At 61.5% G+C, this 12,671-nt stretch overlaps 1 protein-coding gene across 2 annotated transcripts; it reads right to left on the reverse strand.

Moving 5' to 3' along the window:
- Positions 1-2,606: 2,606 nt before the first annotated feature.
- Positions 2,607-11,066, reverse strand: N4BP3 (NEDD4 binding protein 3). 2 transcript variants are annotated; one of them, XM_032335368.1, is made up of 5 exons: positions 10,531-11,066; positions 4,979-5,329; positions 4,186-4,713; positions 3,618-3,872; positions 2,607-3,520 (listed from the first exon to the last, which is right to left on the reverse strand). In XM_032335368.1, exons 2-5 carry the CDS (start codon positions 5,297-5,299, stop codon positions 2,984-2,986), a joined length of 1,641 nt encoding a protein of 546 aa, XP_032191259.1. In that variant the 5' UTR covers positions 5,300-5,329; positions 10,531-11,066; the 3' UTR covers positions 2,607-2,983. The 2 variants fall into 2 exon arrangements, with proteins under 2 accessions (XP_032191259.1, XP_032191260.1); XM_032335369.1 differs by lacking the exon at positions 10,531-11,066 and adding an exon at positions 7,346-8,576.
- Between the last annotated feature and the right edge of the window lie 1,605 nt (positions 11,067-12,671).

Here is a 12,671-nt window from a genome sequence, read left to right on the forward strand (position 1 = left end):
AGTGCCTTCTAGGCTGGAGCCAGCATAGGATCTGGGGATAAAAAACGAAGACACAGCCCAGCCTGGCAATGCCTGCAGTCCCTTGGAGAGAGACCAACGATGTCAGCAAATAGACAGTTCTGTGGACAAGAAGGCGGTGGGGGGGGGGGCAGTGGCGGGGGAATGCCCAGGCAGGGCAGGGCATGAATTCAGGGAAGGCCTTCCTGAGGGAGGAAGACCTGTGAGGAGGCTCAGCCTGAAAGATGAAGGCCCAGGGGGGCTGCAAAGGGCTGCTGGGGCCAGAAAGGGCCATTATTATCTGGAGGCCAGGCTGTCAGAAGCCTTGAGTGATAGACTAAGGGGCCTGGAAGGGGCCACTGGAAAATGTGACAGTGAGCTGAGAACAGGAGAGATCAGGGGTCCAGAGCCCAGTGCGGGGAGCTCGCCTCGGTTCTCGAGAATCCGCTGCCTGGGCCTCATCTGCTGGGGGGAAGGGGCCTCTGGGCAATTGGGGAGCTGGCGGTTGGGGCCGCCTCTCGCAGGAGGGAAGGGTAGCTCCAGAGCGGTAGCCACTGCTGCGACACCTGTGATCGGCTAGAGCCACCCAGCCGGCTCGGGGACCAGGGAACTGGTTTGCCAGGCAGGAATGAGCTAACAAGGGATCCGGTTCCCTCGGAGCCACCCCAGCTTCAGCGTTCGTGGGCACCCGCCCCCTGCCTGGGTCTGGCCCTGGTTTCTGGCACAGCTGCCAAGTTTTGGTACCGCCCACCCATTCCCCGCCGGCTGTACTGGCCGGCCCAGCTCTCTAATTGCTGGGTGGGGAGCTCTTCTGAAGAGATGGTATACCGGAAGGGGGACCCCCGCCATGGTGGGGCACCTGGGCCCCCAGCATGACCAGCTCCAGGCTGCAGGGAGGGAGTGATGCAGGCTTTAGGTCAGTACCTAGCTGGGTGGGTTGGGGGGGGAGCGGGCAGGGGTGCCTTCTGGAGGGTCCCTGGCCCAGAAACCTCGGTTTGGAGGGATCTGTGAAACGGGTTCCTGGTCTGCCCAACTTCAGTGCTCCCAGTTTCCCTCCCCGGCAGAGGACCCGGGCTCAGGGTGGTCCTCAAAAGGTCTCAGCTAGGTGCAGGGGTCTGTCCTGGCCACAGGCTCTACCCCAGTCTGGGAGAGCCAAGAGGGGCTGAGGCTGGGGCTGGCGGGAAGAAATGGAGCAGAACAGCAGCCAGGAAGCAGCCCTCCTGGCCTCCCAACCCAGGAGCCCCAAACACACCCCCAGACACACCCACCACCCACAAGATAGCTCCACACGCACCTGCCACTTACAGGGCCATAAACACACCATCCCCACAGCAGACAACTCACACACCCCATGCTCCACCCTAAAAAAGTGAGGCACACCAGCACATACTCCACAGCCCTCTGTGGGTAGCCCTGCACAGTGACTCCACCAGGATCCACCTGCTGGGGGGTGTGAGGGGTGGCCAGGCGTGGCCTGGGAAGGGGGAATCATGGCTGAAAGGAGCAAACTGGGGTTTCTGCAGAAAACTTGTGTGAGGGTGCCGCTGCCCTATCAGGGCAGGGACTGGGAGAGGAGACGTCTGCGAGCTGGTTCCCCTGGAGTGGGACGGGCATCTAATTCAACCCTGAGACCCCACACACCGAAGGCCTAACCGACGGTATGTGCTCAATGCTTGGTGGCAGTTAGAGTGATGCACCCGTAAGGGTGCTGAACTTTACTGCAAGGAGTGGGGACGGGCCACCTGCGTGCCAGACTGGATGGTGCTCCAGGCCACCCACCGGGGAAGAAACAAAAGCCCAGAGGGGAAACCAGACAGCTGAGAGGCTGGGGGTGGGAGCTGGCTGGAGGGGTCTGAGGTCCTAGACCAAGGGTCAGGGAGCCTGGTGCAGGGCTGCAGGTGGAAGGTTCTTCCTCTCCGCACAGAGCTTTGCAGCATACAAACCAGATCACATCTCACCCCTGCTTAAAAACATCCCTTGGCCTTCCATTGCCTACAGGGAAATGGCCACAGGCCCTGCTGTGGTGCAGGCCCTTTACCAAGTAACCCACCCACAAGTTTTCTCCGCCTGTTTCCTGCATGGCCCCGGGGGTGGGGGGCTCCCATCCCTGCGGAAGGAGGGGCCTGCCACAGCCAGATGGAAAGATGGGAGGTGAGTTCTGGGAGGGCCAGGGCCCTCCTGGAACTCTGAGGGAAGCTGTCTTAGGGCCAGCCCCAGACCCAACAGGGGGCTGGGTACCTAGGGCCCAAACTTCCTACCAAGAGAATGTTTCATGTTCTAGCAATGCCTTGGCTGACTTGCCCTTTTGTTTTTTCTGGGTTCTCTGGCATTGTTCCTTCTGCAAAATCCCACTGGTGCTGAAGAAAGGAATTTCAGCCCACACGGCAGCTAAAGAACTGTGTGGTGCTGGGGCAAGGATGCCCCCACTCCCCAACAGGCATGCCCAGTGGCTGCACACACGGGCACTGGGCACCCCTTCCCACCGCCCATGACCATGGAAGGGAGGAGCTACAGTCCAGGAAAAGAACCTCACCCACCCCCACCCCCACCATCCACAATCCTCTAGACTCAGGCCAAGGACAAGCCCAATGTAGCAGCCGGGGGCCTCCTTGTAGAAAATGTGGTTTTATTCTGGGGGAGGCCCATGTTCCCATCCCGGCCTCCCTCCTTCACGCCTGCCCTTCTGCGTCATGGGGCTCTTCATTCCCCTACCTCCTCCTCTGGGCCACATCTACTCCAGGAACAGGGCGGGGGCCCTGCCGAGGTGCTCCTCTGCCGGGAAGCCTTGCCCCCCTGGCTCCTGCTGCAGGCCGCCTATCCGGCCTACAGCACCACTGGAGCCCTCCTCTTGGTGGGCCTCCTCACCCCTGGCCAGCCTCAGCAGGTTCTGCCTCCGGCCAGTGTAAGGAAGGAGCCAGCCGTCTCAGGGCAGGCTTGTCCAAACCATTTTCTGGCGGTGCTTCTGCCACCCGCTCATCCACTGGCCTCAGATCTTGGAGGACTCCAGGCGGGGACTCCAGGGTGCCGGCGGCTCCCGCAGCGCCCGCAGCTCCTGTTCCAGCGCCTGGTTGCGACGGTACATGTCCAGGTAGCCTCCCTGGATCTCCCGCTGGTAGCGTAGCACCCGCTCCTTCTCCTCCTGCCACGTCCGCCGCTCCCGCTCGAAGCACAGTGCCTGCTCCTGGGCGCGCAGCCGCTCCTGCACCAGCTGGGCCCGCAGCTGCTCAGTGCCCACTCCGGCCCCTCCGCCCTCGCTGCCCCCAGCTTCGGCCAGCAGCCCCCGGCTTTTGCAATCGTCCGTCTCACAGCTGCCCTGGGCCTCCTCCCGCGGGCCCTGCTCCTGTAGGCTCCGCACCGCCTCCCGCAGCTGGGCCAGCTCCGCGTCCTGCGCCTGCGCCTGAGCCCGGCTGCCCCGCAGCTGCGTCTTCAGGCTGAAGATCTCGGCCAGCTTCTGCGCCAGCTCCGCCTGCGCCTCCCGCAGCTGCTGCTTCAGGAGGCTGATCTCCGCGGTCTTCTGGCACACCTGGAGGGCACAGCACCGGCAGGAGTGGGCTCAGTCGGGGGCGGGGGGGTGGCGGAGAGGACGGGGACAGAGGGTTTCTGGATGCCTGATCTCTCACCTCCCATCGGGCCTCCTCCTCCGGTCGGGCGCCAGGGTCGGCCTCCGGAAGGGCGCTGGGGGGCCGTGGCTCCGGGCCTAGGCCCTGCTGCGCCCGGAGCTCTTTGCGCAGACGCCGCTGCTCCTGCTGGGCCATGAAGAGTTGGAGCTGGAGGTTGCGCTCACTGCGCTCTGCCTTCTGAGCTACCTCGTGTAGCCGCTCCACGTACAGGCGCTTCAGCTCCGCCAGCCACAGCCGCTGGCGTTCCTCCAGCACCTGCCAAGGGGAAGAGACACCTGCCACGCCCGCACCCACGGACACCCTGCCGGGGTTGGAGGGGAAGTGTCCCCAACACGTGGCATGCCCAGGGAGTCGCTCTTCCTCCCTTCCCCACAACTCCTCAACAGCAAGGGCCGCCAGTGACATAACATCCCCATCACGTGGGGGGTGGGGGATTGGATCCCCTCCATCTTCCTTATTCTCTGGGGGCCCGAGCCCCCTAGGTGAACTGCCTGGGACCCCTCCTGTCTTCCCTGCACTCCAGTGCCAAGGGGCAGAACAGGACCCCAGGGAAGGGGGGCACCCTCACCTGTGAGAAGGGGTTGGCGCCGTCCTCATCACCAAGGCCCCTCTTGAGATCCTCACAGGTGTCTGGCAGGACAGATACCACCTCCTCTGGGGTGGGGCAGGAGAACTCATAGGGCGGTGGCGGCTCAGGCAGGCAGCTCAGCATAGCCAGCGGCCCAGCCTCCTTGGGGACCCGTGAGGCCCGGTCCAGGGAGCCCCCCAGGTGGTTAATGTGGCCCAACGAGGAGCTGAAGGGGCCAGGGCCAGTGCCAGGACTGCGGCCAAAGCTGCCCCCGCTGGAGGAGTCAGACAGGCTGGGCTCGGGCTCGGGGCTGCCCTCGTCCAGGCTGAGGGCGTGTAGCAGCTGGGCACGGGCCTGGGCCTGGCTGGCCCGGGGCCCTGGGCTCAGCGGGGGGTGGCAGGCCAGCGTGTGCAGGCTGCCATTGCTGCGCCACATCTTCTGGCCCTTGTGGGCCGCCAGGCTCTGCATGGACAGGAAGCCCTTCCCGGCGCCCGCCACGGGCTTGAACACCGATGGGCGGATGCGGCACTGCCAGGAAGAAAAGGGCAGGTCTGAGGCCCTGGGCTGACCTCAGCTCTGCCCTCTGACAGAGCTGCTCCCACAGCACCCCCCAGGATCCTCTCTGAGAACCTGGGGTTCACGTCCCCAGGGCGTGGTGACCGGTGACCTGTGACCCGGCCTGTGGCAGGAGGTTCATGTCCCAGCCCCATCTGGGCACCTGGGTCTCCAAGGAGACCCCATACTCCCCATCCCCACCCTCCAACACTAGGGAGGAAAGAGGGCAGAGATGCACCTTGTCGAAGCGACCCCGCTCAGGCAGCGAAGTCTTGCTGAAGTCGCCAGCCCGAGGATGTTCTCGGTAGTAGAGAGTGGTGTAGTCAGCAGGCTCGTTCCGAGGGGCTCTCTTGGTGTTCTTGCCGTCCTTCTTGGGGAGGTGCAGGTAGCTGAAGAGCTCACGCTGGCCCAAGCCCTTCCGGAGGAGCCCATCAGGCTGGCGGGAGGTCCGGGACCCGGCGAGTGCTGCTCGTAGCTCTTCGGGGGAGAAGTCCTGCCGTTCCAACAGGCTGCCCACGCTGCCCATGGCAATGGCGGCAGGGCCTGGCACTGTGGCCATGAAGTTTCAACAGGGCACATGCAGCGGCTTCTGGGGATTGGGAGACTCCATCAGGGGCAGGTGGGCACTTGCTACCCCACTTCCCTGGTCCCCTAAGACCAGGGGCATGTTCTCTGTGTCAGCTCCCTCCCCTGGCTGGGGCCCAGGAGGAAGACAAGGGTCTCGGACAGAATCCAGGACGGGATTCCTAGGCTGGCCACGAGAAAGGGGCAGAGCCCCCAAAGCCACCAGCCCGGTGCCCCAGCTCCAGCCAGGGGCCGGTGTGATAGGGTATCGTGGGCCATCAGGCCCAAAGCAGTGGGAGAAGGCCCCTCCCAGGACTGGGCCAGCTGAGGACTCGGGCTCTGTCTTTGCCTTTGCTTGCTCTCCTACCAGGCTTCTCACCCAGTTTGGAGGGAGACCTATGACTTCCTTCTTTTTCTCTGAGGAGGGGGAAAACCCAGTGCAGCCCCTCTACCAGCAGTGGGTCAGAGTTCCCCAAGGGAAGCACCTGGCACGGGTGGGGTTGGGGGCTGCAGTGGGAGGGATACTAACAGGAAGGGCCTAGGGGAGGAAGGATGGCGGGAACAATGGCCAGCTTCCGGAACAGGTGTTCACGTAGTCATATTGGCAGTGGCGGAGACAGTGGGAAGGGGCGGTGGGGGCCCTTGCCTAAGCTGCCACCCCAAAACCAGGCGGGGAGGGACCCCAAATCTTGACCCAGAGTGAGGCCAATCACGTGTGTGAATCTAGCTTCCTCGAGCAGTCTTATCACTCACGGAGGCTGGGGAGGATGAGCTGAGATAACAGGACAAAAGGTCCAGTTCAGGGCCTGGCCCATAGCCAGGGTCAACACAGACTGACCGAAGACGAGCTCACGGGCTCAGATGTGAACTCCTCCTCCCTGGAGACCAGGTTAGGGACCAGCTCCCACCTGCGCTGAGATCACACCCTGGGGGGCAGGGGCCTGGATCTAGTCCCCCACCAGAGCCCCGTCCGGCCCAAGGCCCCACATGCAGTAGATACATGGACAGGATCTGCTGAATGAGCGACCACCACCGTCTTCTCTGCCTCCCGCCCCCCAAGCAGCTGCTCCCGATCCCCTACAGACACCCATCAGGCATGCAGCAGCTGTGTGCCCCTCACCCACCCCAATTTGCTTTCTGGGACACCCACTCCCACCTCAAACAATGGCCCTTAGGAGGTTCCATCTTCCTCAACCATTTCCAGGTTTTGTATTCATGGAAGACAAAGCTCTCTGTGAGTGAGAGGGAGGGGGGCATGGCCCTGCTCCCTAACCCCACCCTGTGGCCAGCTAATAGCCTCTGCGGAGGTCACAGGGCACGCAGGGTCAGGGGACTCATCCAGTCAAGGAAACACAGGTGCTGGCCACCTCCAGCAACACAGCCCTGGGTAGGGTCTCAGTGAGTCCCAATGACAGAGCTGTCATCCCTCTTTCAAGGCAAGGGCACTGGGGGTCCCAAAGGTAAAGTGACTCGGCCAAGGTCACAGAGCTGCTGGGAGTGAGACGCCTGTGATTTCAGCAGGATGGCTGCTGAATGCTTAATGGGGGCCAAGGACGGCACCCACAGCCCAAAGCGTTAGAGTTGGAGTGTCCCGCCTCCCAATCTGACGCCTCCTTACCATGACAGGCATACCCAGGGACACCCACTGTGTCTGAGTACGCTTAGCTCTTGTCGCTGTGTCTCAGGGTGGTGGACAGCCAAGAACTCGGCCTCCAGCCCTGTCCTCACACTGTCTGTCTACCAGCACCCAGCCACAATTGCTTCTCCTTCTGCCATGCCTCAGCTGCCCCATCTCGGAAATGGGCGAGACTGCCCGCACTGTCTTCCATTTGGGTTTCCATTAGAGACGATGGATGTGAAAGGGCTCAAAAACGCCCACCTCTCCCCAAAACACACACCACCTCACCTTCCCCTGGGGAGATCCTGACTTCCTGTCTCAGGGAGAGGTAACGGCCACGCTCTGTTCCCCACAAAGGGTCTCAGGTCCCAGGAGGGAGCCCGTGATCTGGAGGCAACCACGGGGCCACCAGAACACATTTACCTCCCTCCTCCATACCGCAGTCCAGTCAGTGAGCAGCGCAATAGCTCCTATGTTAGAGGACAGAGCACGGATGGTCACATCCAACAGCACACAGTCACGGACAAGGTCACCCTCACGGCGCTGAGCACCCTCTGGGACACACACACACACCACACACAAACACTCCAGTACTACACTAGCAAGACGACCCAGTGGTTCTACCCAGTCCCCAGGCTAGATGCGGAGAGTGTGTGTGGGGGGGGCGGTGAGGGGCTTCTCTCCACGTGTGACCTGAACAATTAGAAACAGCTGTGGAGCTGGCCGAAGGGGGCACAAACAGGCCCTTCCTTTCGTCTTTCCCCACCCTTCCCTTGCCCTCCACCCTTCCTAGGTAACTTCTCAGGCTGGGGTATCAGCTCCCCCAGTGGAGCTGAGGCCCCTGGCTTTTAGGAGGCTCCACCCTGCCCAGGTCTCAGTCTGGGGACAGTCCCTTTTCCTAAAGGGGTCCATTCCACCTCCCCTCAACACACACATTCCTTCCTCCGTTGCTTGGCGGCCAGGGGACTGGCCTGATCCGGCCAGGGCAGCTGTGCCGGCTGGGCTGGAGAGGATCCGGTGGGGGAGGGAGGGGAAGACAGCAAGTGCCTTGAAGCCCCACTGCGAACATCAGAGCAAAAAGCAGGGCGTCCTCCCGGTGCCTCCAAGGGCTCTCCTGCCCAGAGCTCTACTGAGGCTCAGAGCTCCACACAGAGCTGAAACCCCACCACCACCGCACTGGCTAGGTTTGGGCTGGGCCTGGGCCATATTCTGTACAGGCCCCAGCTGGCCCCAACAGGAGCCCTGAGCATCTGTTCCCCAATCCCTGGGCCCGAGATAAGCCAGCAGCACTGAAAGCCCTGGACACAGAGGGGCATCTCTTTTGGATCAGCCCCTGGTGGAGACAGGAACATGAGGGTAGGGAGCCACCCTGGCCATGGGACAGAAGACAGGCCACGAAGGGAAGCACCCCCCCCCCCCCGTGTCCGCTAGTCAGCCTGTCACCAGGCTCACAACAGCCTCACAACACACACAGGTGGGGAACACTGACATCTTCCACTTCCGAAGAGGAAACTGAGGCCCAGGAGGTAAAAGCACATGCCTGAGGTCATGTTCAGCCTCACCGGAGAAAGCACACAAGCTCCTCAGGTTCAGAAACCCACCCTGATGGCTCAGTGGTTAAGCATCTGCCTTGATCTCAGGGTCCTGGGATTGAGCCCCATGTCAGGCTCCCTGCTCAGTGGGGAGTCTGATTCTCCCTATCCCTCTCCCCCTAGCCACTTGTTCTCTTTCTCTAATAAATAAATAAATCTTTTTTTTTTTTTAAGTGACTAATTAAAAAAAAACAAAACAGCAGCAGCAGCCTCTGCCCCCCCAACCCCAACCCCAGCGCATCTCTTCTAGACTGGCCCATCCAAGAGCATGTGGGCAGGATGCTCCCAGTCCGGCCTTGGCTGTGGTTAGCCCCTCCAGAGCCCAGGCCCCAGAGGAGGGTCCCACCACCTGCTGGGGGATCAGCTTTGCTGAAGGGAGTGTCTGCAGCTGCCCCTGAGGAATTGGACTGGAATGTCCCAGCTCCAAACGAGGATAGCGCGTGAGGGGGGCCCAGGGCTGGGGTGGGAGAGGCTGCTATACTCCAGTTCCACCAAGACACCTGAGGAGACAGAGCCCAGCATCTAACTCCATAGGAGTGAGTCCTAGTAACACCACAGAGCCACGCAGAGGCGTAGACCATTCCACAGTTTCTGAGTCCTTTTATTTCATCATCTGAGCTCCTCTCTACAACAGTCTAGTGGGGGGCAGGTGAGGAAACTGAGGCCCAGAAGCCAGCTGCCCAAGATCCCACAATGATGAGCAATTCCAACTCCTTAGGCAAGGCCCTTCTCTACTGCTGGACCAGCCAGGGCACAGGCAGCTGTGTATGTATGTCTGCCCAGCCCCCCACGCCCGCTTTTCCCAAGGGCATCCACCAACCACCTAGGTCTGGACCCCACGAAGGTCTGGTCCTGCCTGCGCCTGGGTCAAAGTGAAATAGTGGAAGCACTGCTGCCTGGGGACTTCGAGCCCTGAAAGCTGCTAGTTCTAGAGGCGGTGGCGGGAGCAGGCCGGCTGCATTCATTCAGTCTCGCACATACACACCCACACTCAGCCAGCCGGCAGAGAAGCCCTGCCCAGGAGGGCCCTGGGAGGAGGCCGAACACTGGGCCCAGGATGGCCTCCAGCCTCGGCTCTCTTCTTGGTTGGGGAGAGAGGGCACGGGGTGGGGGGTAGGCCAAGGTCGCCCGTCAGCCAGGATAAGCCCCAGGTGCAAATGAGGAGAGCCCCAATCTGCATGGGGGGGGCTGGGGGCTGGGAGCTGGGTGGGAGGTGACAAGTCCCAGCTCAGTCCTCTTCCCAGACACAGCCAGGGACCCCATGTCGCCCTGGCTCCAGGTCGGCCCTCCCTCTGGCGAAAGGTTCTGGCCAAACTGGGATGGTGCTCCAGCCGCCAAGAACTGGTAGTGTCCCCACAGGTCGGGATCCCGGCAGCAGGGATCGGCAGCGAGCCGGCAGCTGCCGCCCTTACAGGAAAGGAGACCGGAGCAGGAAGGGGGTATCCCGGAGAGGGCGGGAGAGTGGTCTCGTGGGGAAGGTGGAAGAGCAGACGATGTTGGCATCCCCATGGAATTTCCTCCCGGGGAAGACTGTGGCGGAGGCGTGGGCTCCCCAGAACTGCGGGAGGTCCTCGAGCTACCTGGGGGGCGGGAGGGGGCGTCTCTTGCGGGCTCCTCCCTGGGGCCTGCTCGGAGCGGCCAAGCTGGGGGACCGAAAGCCCGGGTCAGCCTCCCGCGCCGAGGGCCCCTGCCCCACCTCAGCCGCGGCGCAGGGGTCCCAGGCGCTGCTCCGCGGAGAGCACATTTGCAGGGGTTGCAGAGAGCCGGGTAACCTGCCGTCTGCCCCTCCAGAGGAGCGTCGCAGTCGGTCCCTGACCCCGCGCCTTGGTGCCTCAGGGTCTGGAAGCAGTGGGCACCTGGGCGCACCCCGCCCCCCCCCCCGCCCACTTCTCAGACCGTCACCTCGCTGGCCCAGGGCTGCGGCTTGGCCAAGGTCGCCGGGAAAGCGAGGTCTCAGAGACCGGCCCCACCCCCCACCCCCAGCCCAGTCCCCGAGCCCCCGCGCGTCGCACTCACCATGCTGGCGCCGCTCCGCGCCCCCCGCGCGCCGCAGTTCCCTCGCGCGGATTCGAACCCTCCTTCCAGGGGCCGGCTCCGGGCGAGTCTGCGAGGCAGGCGGGCAGCAGACTCCGGGGGGCGGAAAACGCGGCCGGGCGGGCAGACGCCGGAGCCGGATTGGCGAGGGAGGGACGCGCTCCGCGGCGCTCGCTCGCCTGCCCCAGAGGCGGAGGGAAAACCCGGCCTGACTCACCGGCGCGCCGCCAGCCCAGAGCCCGGCCGGGCCCCCGGATGTGGGGGGCGGGGACGGGGGGCAACCCCCGCCCACCGCGAGCCAACCTGGGCCCCGCCCCGGCTCGCCGCGCGCCACGCGCGGGAGCCGCCCGAGCCCTCTGCGCGCTGCGCCCAGCGCGGATCCCCGACTGGTCGGCAGCCCCCTGAGCGCTGCCGACGTCCCCGGAGGGCGCCCTGCCCGCCCCGCTCCTCCTCCTCCTGGCCTCGCCCGCCCCTCTCGGTTTCCAGAACTCCGCAGCTCCCGAAGAGGCGCGTTCCGTCCATCACCTCCCAGATCCTCGCGCCTCCTCTTAGGTAAGCACTATTACCGGTTCCGAGGTGGAGCAAAACAGTGCTCTGAGAGATGGAGAGATATAACCGGAGCTCTGTGGCTCCTGAACGACTGAATTCGGCGCTAAGCATGCTTATTTATTTATTTATTTATTTATTTATTTATTCGCCGCCAAAGCCTTCTAGGAGCTGCAAATTCGGATGCCTTCAGGGGCCAGACAAATAACGTGAGTCAAACAGGTGAAAGACAGTGCAGGAGAGATGGAGGCAGGCAGAGATGGACACCTGAAGGTATCCAGAGTCAAACAATTAAAACGCGTGCCTTGCTCAAAAAGTTAAACCTAATCATCCTAGGACCCAGCAAGTCCACTTCTAGGTATAGTCCCCCAAATTGGAAAGAGGAACTCGGACAAGGGTTTGTACGGGAATGTTCACAGCCTGACCCTTCCCAGTTGCCCGAGGTGGGCGACACGATCCACAATGCCCAACCGCGGATGAATGGATAAACACATCATGGTACATCAACGCGATGGAATAGTAGTCAGCCCTAAAAAAAGAAGGAAGCTTTCATACCTGGTGCAATATGCATGAATCTCCAAAAAACGAGGCTTGTGTAAAATAAACCAGACACAAAAGGCCCCTCTGTGGTGAGATTCCACTTAGATGAGGTCGGTAAATGCATAGTGACACAAAGCAGATTAGGGCCAGAGGCTGTAGGAAGAGACAAATGAGGAGTGACTGCTTAATGGGCATGGAGTTTCCTTTTGGGATGAGGAAATGTTTTGAAACTAGAGACTTGGTGGTTGCACAACCTCATGAATGTACTAAATGCCTTTGAATTGGGCACTTGAAAATGGTTGATTTTATGGGATGGGAATTTTACCACAACGAAGAAGTGTCCCCCGTGGATTAGTCTGGGTCCACGGGTCACCAGTTTGCAACCCTTTACCTTTTGTGCCATCCTTCCTCATTTACTAACGATGGAAATACCAAACTTAAGGGGAAAGAAAACTAAGAAAACTCACTACTACTTTGGATGTAGAGCTCCCAAGTGGTGCCCCAGTCTGGTGCGGTTACTGGCTGGGACGGATGAAGGTTCAGCCCAAGGACATGCTTCACCTTTAGGGGGACCCGAGGAAAGGCCTTCTTGGGGAGATGGCTTTTGAGGTGGTACTTGAAGGATGGGAAGCATTTCCATGGAGGAAGGGGCTCACCATGGTCAGGAGCCTCTGGCTGGAGGGGCAGGGCACTTTCTGAGGAATGCAAGCTTATTAATTAGAAATAGGTGCCATTGGGGGGTTGGGGGCGCCTGGGTGGCTCAGTTGGATAAGCCTCTGATTTTTTTTATTTCGCTCGGGGTCTTGGATGGAGCCCGGAGTCCGTCTCCATGCTCATCACAGTCTGCTCGTCTCCCTCTTCCTCTGCTCCTCCCCCTGCTCCTGCTCTCTCTTTCAAGTGAATAAATAAATCTCAAAAAACAAAACAAAACAAAACAAACCCAAAAAAACAACAAAACCCAAAAGAACAAGTAGGTGCCAGGAACCTCTGAGGCTTTGAGAGAGGGAGGTGTGAGGACCAAGCTGGACTTTGGAGTG

Source organism: Mustela erminea, chromosome 3 (assembly GCF_009829155.1).
Source record: "Mustela erminea isolate mMusErm1 chromosome 3, mMusErm1.Pri, whole genome shotgun sequence".
NCBI lineage: Eukaryota > Metazoa > Chordata > Mammalia > Carnivora > Mustelidae > Mustela > Mustela erminea.